This window comes from Onychostoma macrolepis, chromosome 10 (genome assembly GCF_012432095.1).
Source record: "Onychostoma macrolepis isolate SWU-2019 chromosome 10, ASM1243209v1, whole genome shotgun sequence".
Lineage (NCBI taxonomy): Eukaryota > Metazoa > Chordata > Actinopteri > Cypriniformes > Cyprinidae > Onychostoma > Onychostoma macrolepis.
In genome coordinates, this window is record NC_081164.1 from 23,427,176 (window position 1) to 23,439,505 (window position 12,330).

At 38.7% G+C, this 12,330-nt stretch overlaps 1 protein-coding gene across 1 annotated transcript in view; it reads left to right on the forward strand.

Moving 5' to 3' along the window:
* The first annotated feature begins 1,568 nt into the window (after positions 1 to 1,568).
* The window catches only part of zswim6 (zinc finger, SWIM-type containing 6), a 77,163-nt gene continuing 66,401 nt past the window's right edge, over positions 1,569 to 12,330 (forward strand). Inside the window, exon 1 of the mRNA XM_058788985.1 lies at positions 1,569 to 2,101. Within this exon, the coding sequence (XP_058644968.1) occupies positions 1,675 to 2,101 (427 nt within the window). The 5' untranslated portion in view covers positions 1,569 to 1,674. The remainder of the gene's footprint in view (positions 2,102 to 12,330) is intronic.

The following is a 12,330-nucleotide window of genomic DNA, read 5'->3' on the forward strand; positions in this document are numbered from 1 at the left end:
CAAACATGTAATTAAATAATAAAAACTTAAAATTAAATCATTTTAAAATAACAATCAAAATAATTCACTTACTAAAAAAGAAGAAATATTTTATGTTTACCTGCACCTGCACCTTACCATATGACCATTAACCAATGTCAGAGAACCGTGAACATGCAAATGTGATATTTAATTATTGAAATATTTATTTTAAAATCTCAGAGGTCATTGATTATGATTTCACTTTTTTAACTTTAGTTAATGTGTAAAGTTGCTGTTTGAGCATAAACAACATCTGCAAAGTTATGATGCTCAAAGTTCAATGCAAAGGGAGATATCGTCTTTTACAGAATTGCTGACTGACCACCCCTTTAAAGTAAATATATCAGGTGGAAGAGGTTCAGATGACAAAAAGTTTGAAAATGTCTGCAAATAAGAAGTAACGAGAATTTGTGCATTTTAATGAGTTTGAAAGACAAAAGCCTTTCAATAATACATAATGGTTAAATAACCTACTGGGTGATAATTCAAATAAAAATGAATGTGTTCATAGTTGATGCAATGTTGAAACACTGAAAATGATTTTTGTAAATCCAATGGTCAAATCCTCTGTTGCCACCTGAATAATGACTAATAACTTTCTGAGTGTATATAAGCGGTAGACTATGTTAGAAAGGAAAATTTAAAAGATGAATTAGAGAGAAAAGAGGAATTAGAGAGAATCAATAAATGATGAATAATTTATTGCTATTGTGTGAATAATATGTAATCATGTAATCAATAAAAAAGTAACTAGTCTGATTACGAGTATTTTAAAATGTAATTTACTCTAATTACAAGTACTTCATTTTTGGAATCTGAGTACGAAATCCAGATTACATGTAATCAGTTACTACCCAGCTCTGCATACACACACACACACACACACACACACACACACATAAATATATATCATTTTGTCAAAAATTATATATGTATAATTATATACATATATGTTTGTGTATATATATAATATATAGATTTTACTTGTCAAAATTGGATAAATATGTATATATAAATTAATTATATAATTTAAATATATTTATAATATAATTATAAAATTAATAAAATATATAATTATATATAATGCATTAATTATCTATTATCTATTTTTGACAAATAAAAGCTTCTAATAATTAACATGTTGTCTTTATAATACCATGCATACTTTGCACTATTTTTACAATTGGGTATGCGTAGGGATTAATATGTAGGTTTGTATATTTTGACAGCTTGTGTGAGACGCAGGTTCAAGACTCCACCCTTCCTCTATTCATATTTACAGGCCTGCTTTTTGAATTTCCTCTATTACCTACGATTTCTGTTTTTCTTTCATTCGTGTGTGGACAGCGTTTCCAAGCTCTCATGCCTCTTCCTGTTGTGAACTTCTGACACTCATTATGACTCCAGCAAGGATTCGCCGACGTGCGAGGATTCCGCCTCCCATGCCTTTTTTAGCACGGCTGCAGACGCGCAGGACACGCCCCCTTGCTTATTTCGTCTACACAAAAGGCTCCGAAGCCCCGCCTTTTTGACCAAATAAGTCCAGGCTGTCCTTACACGGCGAACAATCGATGCGCGTTGCAACCTTTTCCTTTCCTTATCCCGTTTATATAGTACGGCGACTTCCGCCCTTGCCGTTAAAGCAGTGCGATCATGGCGGAGCGCGTTCAGCAGCCCCCAGCTAAACGGCTCTGCTGCCGACCCGGGTATAGTACGACGTGTAGACAGGGGCAGCGAGCCGGTGGAACGGTATGCGGCGGTTCTGGTTCTGGCCAAGGGGGATCCAACAAAACCCAGAGCCCCGAGTCGCTCCTGGACATCGCAGCGCGGAAAGTAGCGGAGAAGTGGCCGTTCCAACGGGTGGAGGAGCGTTTCGAGCGTATTCCGGAGCCCGTACAGCGGCGGATCGTGTACTGGTCTTTCCCGAGGAGCGAACGGGAGATCTGCATGTATTCCTCGTTCAACACTGGCGGAGAGGAGAACGCGTCTAGCGGGGAGAACGTAGACGAGACGCGGTTACCGTTCCGCCGCGGCATCGCATTGCTGGAGAGCGGCTGTGTGGACAACGTATTGCAAGTCGGTGAGTGTGGATATAAACCCGCGGCTTGGAAAACGTTTAAATCTACCGATTCCAGTCACCATCGCGCAGACACAGTCGAGAGAAAACGTTCGAATGTCGTTTAAAAGAGGAACACGAGTCGAATGAAAGGGACTATTGAATTTACGGCGAACAAAGGGAGGAATACAACGGGTTTAAATCTCTCGACAGGGTGCCGGTGATGTCGTTTCGTTTCGCACTTTTAGACACGGAGCGCTCCGGTTTATCGGTGCATTCCGAGCGTTCTGGGAAACGTTCTGAATACACCGTAGCGCTTTTGTATCTGCGCGAGATAAACAGCGCGGAAGTGGAGCTCGACGTCTGTCGCTCGATCCATTCAGCGTTTAAAGCACATTTTCTTGACTTTTTCGTTATTCTTTCACCTCGGACTGGTTTTGTAGTTCGACTTTAGTCGGTGTGGCGACACATTAATCGTGTGTTTTGTCGTAAAGCGATTGAAATGTCACATCTTCCGAAGCTTGTCTGGTCTGTTTATTTTTCTGAAGTGAAAGCGCGAGGAGGGGGGTTATTGGCGTAGTAAGTCGACCAACTGCTGGATGTAGAGCTGTCATGTCAACTAACATAGCAGGAATAGACGTGAATATTTGTTGTTATTGCAAACAAGACCCCGACTCTTGTTTTTAGCAGCGAAACACCTCTGTTTTTGTATTTAGTGAGTGCGCATATCAAATAGCCGTCAGGCATCTCTATTGAAATTGGCACTTTGTTCCCATTTTCATGTTCGTTTGTGTCTTTTCAGCTTTCCGTCACCCTCCAAAAGGAAGGGAAACAAAAGCGGCTTTTTATTTTCTTTCACTGCTTGTTAAATGGAAAAGATTTGGGAAAGGGGTGGGAGGAATGGCGATTTAAAGACGCAGCGCCTCGATTTCTTTTTAAATGTCCCCTAATAATATGCATGCGTTCCGGCTGGCCCTCGTGACGTCAGCGTGCGCCTCAAAATTGTCAAAGTAGCTGCGAACGCGATATTCAGTTCTGGCATGTAGTGATTCACTGGCTTTGTCGTTTCGCAACTTTTTATCCACCTTTGTTTTTAAAGTCCCTGCAATTGATTCCGCAGCTCTCCACCCTTTGGAAGCAATTCAAGATTTTAATCACATTAGTGCCTTTGCTTAATTCGAAGTGTAATGTGAATCAGCGGACGTAATTTTCTGCATAACCTTTCCCCCCCTCCTCCACGTCCGTAGCCTGCAAGAGAAGAGGTGCCTCAGCTGGGCTCTGTGCCCTCACCCTTCAGCCAAAATGGGTTTGTGCTCGCAGGGAAACGCGCACACACTGGCCCATGTGTGTCTTCCCTGCCCGGAGCCTCTCGAGCGGACTGGCTGTCTTGGAAGATCAAGGGCTCTTGCCCTTTTTCCAACAGGCTACGTGGAGCTCTCTGCTTTTGATTCCGCTTTTTCCCTTTGTGTGCGCCTCATTCCGAGCTCCAGCGATGGGAAATGACAAGCCTGCGCACACGGGGAGGGTTTCTTGGCTGATTGCATCCCAGTATGGAATGCTCTGCAAAAATAAAGCCAAGCGGCGATAAATAAAAGATGCAATCTTGCGACGCAGGCAGGGCCGGGGGGGTTGCTTCCAGCAGACCCGGATTAGCCCCGATAGGTAGAGCTCACCGTGACGAACGAGCCGAGACTGAATTCAGGACAGGAATTTGTTTTCCTTTCTGTCATATGCAGGGGGAGGGGATGCAATAAAGCGATATATTTCTCATAAATATGGCCGTGGCGTCCCTCGGCTGGCAGTTGGCCACGATACTCTATATTTACATACCAAGGGCATCCGAGCAGCCCTCCTCTTTTAGCACACGCAGGGAATGTTTATCGCATTACAGGATATGTAGATGATACATGCAGCACTGATCTCGGGGGAAAGTGTTTTCATGAACAATTTGGCTGAAGCACACTGCAGGACTATTGCTGTGGAAACGCAGGCGATATAGCTCTGGGTTGCAATTGCAAACCCAGTAGAAGTTATGTATTTATTACCAGTGCTTCTGCGTCTCTTGCTGCGACTTGCGTCGTATTGATCACCCCGAGCCCGAAAGGTCACTGGGTTCAAGTTCAACCCCCTTCTTTCCAGCCTTGTGTTGCGTTTCCATCTGTTATGACTTTATTAGGCTGCCGATCGGTGATCCTATTAGCTTATAATCTGCCTTTTGCTTGTGATATGTTTGCCAATATGCTCAGCTGTTAAAGATCAATCGGAATTAACCGCAAATACCATGTGATGCATGTCGGTGGTGTGTTGTTTGATGTGTAATAACAATACTGAGGAGCGCCGCTGCAAAGATCACAGGTCTACATGGTATATGTCAGTACTTTCAGTTGGCGTAATAACTTGACAGTTAAATCTCAAAGCGACCCTGTGATGTCATTTTCCATTATTATAGCTCGAGTCAGGTCGTTTTGCGGCGTTTTCTCGGAAACACTGGAGGTTTTTTGAAATTCTAGCATTGTAGATGTTAATGGCAGAACCATATGCGAGTCCCAGAGGTGTATTGATCAGATGAAGAAGACGGTGTCATACCGGCGTAATGATATAACGGGACAGAATAAACTGATTTGTTTATTGATCTCGCATCAGAGGAGACGCACATTTCCATCAGCCTTATTAACCCAGAGAGTGTGTGTGTGTGTGTGTGTGTGTGTGTAAGTGTGTAAAGAATGAAAAATGCTGTAATGTGTGTTCCAGCTCAGTGAGCCAGTGGAAAGAAAAGCCTTATGCCCGCGTTAACATTTCTGCCATTCATACACAGAAGTGCAAAATTTAAGATGTACAACTTAAATCTTGCATGAGGCTGTTGCTTTTGGGGCCTGTCAGAAACGCCATGTGGAAGAAAGCGTTGTTGAGTGTTTAACGGCATCAGAGCTTCTGGTTTGGTAGATTCGAGGTCAGTGTGCCTGTGTAATTGCTTTATGATGCTTTATAAGATGTGATACGTGTCTGTAAACCTGATGATGTTTTTTCTACCTTCCTTAACACACATTTGAGATGTTTTGGAGATGATTTTTCTCATTTTCACTCAGAAACTGCTAGTAAATTTCACAAATAATTGCAATTATTTGTGACCGCAAGTAGCATGGAATTAAACACAAAGTTTTAAAGACTGAAATATTTGTTTTCTTGTAAAACATACTTGAATAGTCTTTATTTACAGCTTCTAAAATTATTATTTTTACAGTGAGTTGAAATATGTAAATGAATTGGTAATGGACTTGGCATGCTATAATACTACCATTCCTGCAGGATATAGCTAACTTGTGAATATACACATTTTTTGCATGCATACAATAGTCACAATGCAATGTGGTTGACTTGATATTCCTGAACCTGAAGTAATAACAGTCCTGATTTTGAACATCTTATTTAATAAGACAATGTTTACTCAAAATTTGATTTAAAATGCAAAATAAGTTTATTTCTTATTTGTCATACATACTACAATGTGAAAAGTTCATTAAATAATGCATTCTGTTTCACATACTATTTAAAAAAAAAATAGAAGGCAGTATTTCATAGATAATTCTGTCACGAAAACAAATTCCTCGTATGCGTAAACATATCTGGCAATAAAGCTCATTCTGATTCTGATAACAAGCTAACATAAAATGCCGTACTGTATCTTACAGTGCAACATAGTTGTCATGATATTCAGCTGAACCTGAAGTAATATCAGTCATAGTTTTTAACATCTCTTTCATCAATGAGACTGCCAAAAAAAATCAGTTTATTTCTAAGATGCTTAACTATTTGAAAAGATAATATTTCTTTACAAATGCAGATAATGTGTCCGAAATGCTGCGTATTGTTTTATATGTAGGCCTAATGTGAGTGTTTTTTTTTTTTTTTTTTTTTTTTTTAAACATTGTTTTAGCTCAGCATTAAATCAGATCACATGGTCTTGCCGTAAGAGCTACGTTGTCTGCAGCAGCTTTGAGAAGTCAGATTGACAGTAAGCCTACAGATTTGCACCATGTATTGAAAGTTAGCGCTCCACCCACAATGCTCTTTGATGTAGTTTGTGGTGGAGGGCGTAAGCTCTGCTCTCTGCTGCAGGGTCTGCTATAATATTAGACTGTAGTTTTCTTCACACGTCACATGTGTCAGTTAAAGGTCTACCAGAGCTTTATTACCAGCATTACCAGTCATATAAAAACCCAGCGATTCATTCTTGTGGAATTCAGCCTGTTCTGGAGATTTGGAGAGCTACGTTGCGAAATATCACATCATAACAAAGTGCATTTTGACTTCATTGTGAAGTTTAGCCTGAATGTTACATTCCAAACTACTGCTGTGACCCAAAGCACTCGTTTTCAGCAAAACGAGAAACCTGCAGTTGTCCGATGAAAGCTAGTCTTCCTAGTTTGGATGCTAGGTGGAACTCAAGTGTTTACATGCATGACAGACTTGATTCTTTGTGTTCGACAAAGCAAAGATGGAGGATTCTGGCCTTTTCACGAGCTCCTGTGCTCATCCATTCCCTGGAGAAGTTTGTTCTTGTGAGTTTTAATGATGTGATATGCATTTAAGTGATGTTGGTCAGAAAGTGGACTTGCTCGGCATCTTCATATTTCTTTCTGTCTTTTCACTCCCCAATGAAGATAGGAAGCTTTTATAGTACAAAAAAGATGCATTAGGTACAATCGATGCTTTTGTGTTTTAGTGTTCTCATGCTGTCACAGAGAATGATGGGAGATATAGTTTTGCCTCGTAGACTGGTGAAATGGGTCTGGCAAGCTTGTAAAAGTTAAAATCCACAGTGAAAACAATATCAGCGAGCTTCTGATTTGAGGTGTTTTATGAGTTTGCAGTGCTTTTTTGATTTCATAATGTTAAAATTATAATTCAAAATGAAAACATAATTATGATCAATATCAATGACCTTGTGATTTGATTTCTGCAATTTTTCTTTTTTTTATTATAAGGATCAGAAGTGTGTTATGAATTTTCAGTGCTCAGTGAACTTGATTTCTATGATTTGTTATTACGAGAATCAGAAATTAGTAAATTATATGTTGAAATGAGTAAATAAAGAAATTAATAAATGTACATTTGTAGTGTTTTATTTTATTTTAATAGGCGTCAATATCAGTGAGCTTCTGATTGGATTTCTATGATTTAAAAAAAAAAAATCAGAATTTTTTTAGGAATTTGAGGTGCGTTGTTTTATTTTAAAAGACGTCAAAATGTTTAAATTAAAATTCACAATGAAAACATTTATGGTCAATATCAGCAGCTTCTGATTTGATTTCTGTGATGTCATAAGAATCAGAAATGTTTTATTTTAAAACCGTCATTTTCATGCTTACAGACTCTCATTTTTGTTGTGAAATCTGCATTCAGATTGTTATGAAACGTAAATAAATGTAGACCTGTGACTGCACTTACTGTGTGCAAGTTGTTCATTTTGATGATTAATATGTGCAGATTTAACTACTTATTGAATTTTGGGATCTTTGATCACATTGCTTTTACTGCTACTTGAGGTCGTAGAGATTTTACCCTGGTAAAGGGGGTTTGCGGTCGTAGTGAAACGCTGAAATTCGTGTTTGTGAGATAAATGAAGTGCATCCAGTAAGCAGTCGGCAGTCATTTTCTGTAGCGTTTGACCTTGTTCTGGAGGATTGTAGTGTTTCTCGGTGTGATAATATCTGCACGTACTTCAGTTTGAGAGTAGCATCACGGTCAAGTATCTGGAGAGGATCAAGGAGTTTGACTTCGCGGAGCTTCCTCTCCACAGGATCACAGAGCAACGACAGGCTGCCCTTATATCATTATTTAATAGCCACCCTTCCTGTTCCTCCCTGTGTTATTTTGCAGCCTAGGCCTACAGTAAGATGTTACTCAGTAGCCACTTGCGTATGCATCTCAGACCATGATTGACTGGAATGTGCTCTGTTTCCCAGCATCTACATACTTGAGCAGCATCCAGTGCCATGGACGGGTGGAGTTTGGTCACAAGGCCCTGGGCCCTCTTTAAATGAATAACATGGCTATCATAGATCTCACAAACAGCCAAACATCGTTCCAACTAATGGTTTTGAAATGGGTTTTGGAAAGAAAAACATTTGCATTGCAACTTTTTTTTTTTTTTTCTCTCTCTGTATTTTTAATGCTGTTTGAAATCAAGTTCTATTTTTGAAATCAGTAGTTTTTCAGTGTCATAGTGTAAAGTTTAGCATGCCATGCATTCATCCTTACTGTTTACGGGGTGTTGCTTTATTCCCCTGCATGCCTTTGCGTTTGTTGTTCTGTTTAAAATGCATATGCAGTCAACAATGAAAAACTATTAATAAATAATTTAAAATGAATTTCAAAATGTAAAATCATTTGTTTTCATTTTAATGTTTATTTTGCATTAATTCATGTTTGTTTTTATTATCTTAATATTCATTCAAACAGAATGAAATAATAGAAAAATTGTTATAAGAATTGTCACCATCTTCATTCTTCAGTTTGAGATGCATATGTGATAAACACCTTTTTTAAATTTATTAATTATTTATTTAGTATTTAGTTAGGTCAGTTTGTTACCATTATTTAATGCATTGGGTTGAACGTTAAAATTTAAAAAAAGTTTATTTATTTGTGGTATTTTGCATTGTTAATTCATTTTTGGTTAATAATGCATTAAAGTTAATTTATATAGTTAGAAATATGTGGGAAAAAAAATGTATGTTGGTTTACATTGTTACTTGTTTGTTTATTATTATACATTAATGCTAATTTATAGAGCTTGAAATAATATGAAAATTGTAAAGCGAAAAAAAATGAACATTAACCTAGTGCCACGGTCTTCAGTTTCAAATGCATATGTGCTCCATCTGTGCATATGGTGTTGTCAAATTCAGTTTGACTGCCCAGCGAATACCTTTTGAATCTGACTCAGTTAGAGTGCGTTCTGCTTCTTATGGAGTTCTCCAGAGTTTCTGTGCTGATGTGCAGCAGTACAGCCCTCGTCTGTCAACATACTGAAGCTATAGGGGATTTTTTTGGATTGCGCTCAGGCCTGAATGAAGACACCTCGCCCTCATTGGCCTGTCATTGTTTCCCTTCATTGTCTGAATCAATGCGTTCAGCTACAGATAATGGCTGATCATTCAAATGCATGGCATAAGCGAAGCATTTAGTTTATTGAAAGAAGCTGTTGACGTGTTTTTCTGTGCATTCATCGGGTGTTTATCAGCATTGCTTTCAATGCAAATGGAATTCAATGCTATTTGTACAGAATCAATTTTTCTTCGTGTGGCAGTGATTCTGGAGCTGTATTGAGCTGAAGTAGAGAGTTCAAGCACATGAACCCAAGGCCGCGGTCAGCGATTTCAAAAGGTTATGCTTTAGTTGTCTTTGAGAGGCTTTGAATCTCTAACTAAGCTAGCGGCCTGAGACTGAGAGAAAGTATTTTGGACTTTCAGATTTTTTTTGGCTAAGTGAAGTAATTGAGATTTATAGTAAATAGGATGAAATTTTGTTATGATTCATGTCAGTATTTTTCAGGTTTTTGTCTTGAACGTGGCGAATCTCTGTTTTCTACATTGACTCGGTGCTAAATGGAAAGCCTAGTGCTTACTGTATGCTGTAGATGCATTATGTAATAAACATTTCTGATAGTAGTATGACACACACTTGTCACGTGTGTTTAGTTGGCACTTGGCAACGCAATACGGTTCAGTACGTCAATGCATTGGATATCATGAACTGACAATGAACAAACATTTTTATTTATTTACTTATTAACATATGGAACCAAAAGGTTGAATTGAGTGACATTTTCATTTTCAATTATTGTATTAATATTTGTGGTGTTTTTACATTGTTTATTCATGATTGTTTATAATACATTACTATTCACTTACACAGCTTGAAATCTAAAAAATTTCAATATTTTCATTAACCTAGATTAATAAATGCTATTCATTTGATTTCATGTTAGCTGTTGCATTAACTAACATTAGCCATATTGTAATTCAGCATGTGACATCTGATTCTTCGCTTGAAAAATACGTTTGTGTATTTTTGCAGACTAATCAAATTGTTGTTTATTGTACACCTCATCTGTTAATAATAGATTTTTATTTATTTATTTTGTTTTGGAAAGATTTCTCTTATGCTCAGTTTTTGCTGCTTAATACTTTTCTGCATTTTTTTATTTTTTATTCCAGGATTCTTTGATAAAAAGAAAGTTCACCCCAACTTTTCAATGGTAGTGTCACAGTTTCCACAAATATATTAAATGGCAAAAACAGTGTTCAACTCAGATAATAGGAAATGTTTCTTGAGCGTTAAGTCAGCACATTAGAATGATTTCTGAAGAATAGTGTGACTCTGAAGACTGATGCTGAAATTTCAGCCTTGCATCACAGGAATAAATTCCATTTTAAAATGTATTCAAATAGAAAATGGTTATTTTAAATTGGAATACTATTTCAGAATATTGCTGCTTTTACTGTATTTTTGATCAAATAAATGCAGCCTTGATGAACATAAAATGCATATCCTGCAGAAACGGTAAGAGGTAGCCTGCTATTCTGAACACAGCACAAAAACAGCACTTCCCCTTTAAGATCCTTTCTGTACTAACCTTCAACATGCACTTGGGCAAGGAGCATGGGAAGTCTAAATATTATTAGCTCATTCTCTGGTTTGTTTCATAGGGAGGCGTTTGATGGAGGAGCGAACGTCTTTAATTGCTTTTAGGGCCGCAGCTGTATGGGTTTTTTTGTTAGTTAATATTTAGTTAATCTCTAGACTCCAGACCTGCGGGAGAGTTTTCCTGCACCTCTTCATCCATCTTGTGCTGATCTGTATTCCTCCAGCACCATTAACCTTCACCGAGGGTGAGGAAGAGGGGGGCGAGGAGTCGAGTTTGTGGGGGCAGGGATACCGAGGACTCTCTCTGCTCTGTTTGTTTTCCATTACACGCCTCTACGCCCGGCCCCGTTCTCCTGGCCTGAGTTTGCAGCAGACATCAGGGCTCACCGCAGGTCCATACGGCACCGGGCCCTATAAAAAGGCTCCAACGTCGGGGCCCAGTATTCCCGAACGCAGGGAATTACCTCAAAAGCCAGATTGCCTGTCCTGTCCTTAATCCAGGCTACAGTGAGACACTGGCAGCGGATCTGGATTCGGATGGAAACCCCGAAGCGCGCTGACGCACAAACCGGGTGAGTCGCGCAGGGGAGCGGGCCGTCGGATCTCGCGACCTCTCGCGCTCCATATGTTGACTTCTACGAGGGACGGCGAGCAGGTTGTTTGTCCCGAACCCTCTTCTTTTTCAACGAGGGCCCAATCGGTCTTCATTATCTAGGCCGCAGCTGAGACCTGGAAACGGCGTGGTGATGAATGAGACCTTTAAGCTCACATTAATAGCTAAGTATTGCTCATAAGGAGCTTTAGATTGGTGCTCGCTGCTTGATTGGTGCGCTGCTCTCCACTAATGTCTTTGTGTGTCTTTGAATAGCGTTTCGAGTGCTTGTGCTGCTTTTAGAATGATAAAGCCACCATTTTGCGTGTTTTAGGTTCCTCAGGGGCCTCTAGATTGGTGAAGTGCTGCAGGCTTTGACATGTAGAGTCCATAGAGGGAAGTAAAAAAATTCAACATTGCCAAAACAGTCGCTCTGCATGTAATGTTATCAAGTTTTGTCATCATTTACTCGTCCTCAAGCTCCAAAAATGACAAAAAGCACCATGGAAGTAGTTTGTATGACCATCTGAAGATGCGTCATCACTTTTTTTCAGAAGATCAGACCCGGTTCTGCTGCATCTGTTGCACATGCTTGTATTTATACTTGACGTTTGATCAGATCATCTTTTTGCTTTTAGTCATAGTTATTTTTCTACTCATTTTGATGAAAATATCGTTAAATGTTTGGGGTCAGTAAGATTTTATATTTTTAAGAAATGTTATTTTATTCAGCAAAGATGCATTAAATTGGTCAAAAGTGACAGGAAAGACATTTATAATGTCAATAAAAATAAGAATTAAACTTGCTGTTTATCAAAGAATTTAAAAAATCCACAGTTTCCACAAAATATTAGATGTTTTCAACATTGATGATAATCAGAAATGGTTCTTGAGCAGCAAATCAGTATATCAGAATGATTTCTGAAGACTGGAGTAATAATGCTGAAAATTCAGCTTTGCATCACAGGAATAAATCACATTTTAAAATCAAATCAAATAGAAGACAGTA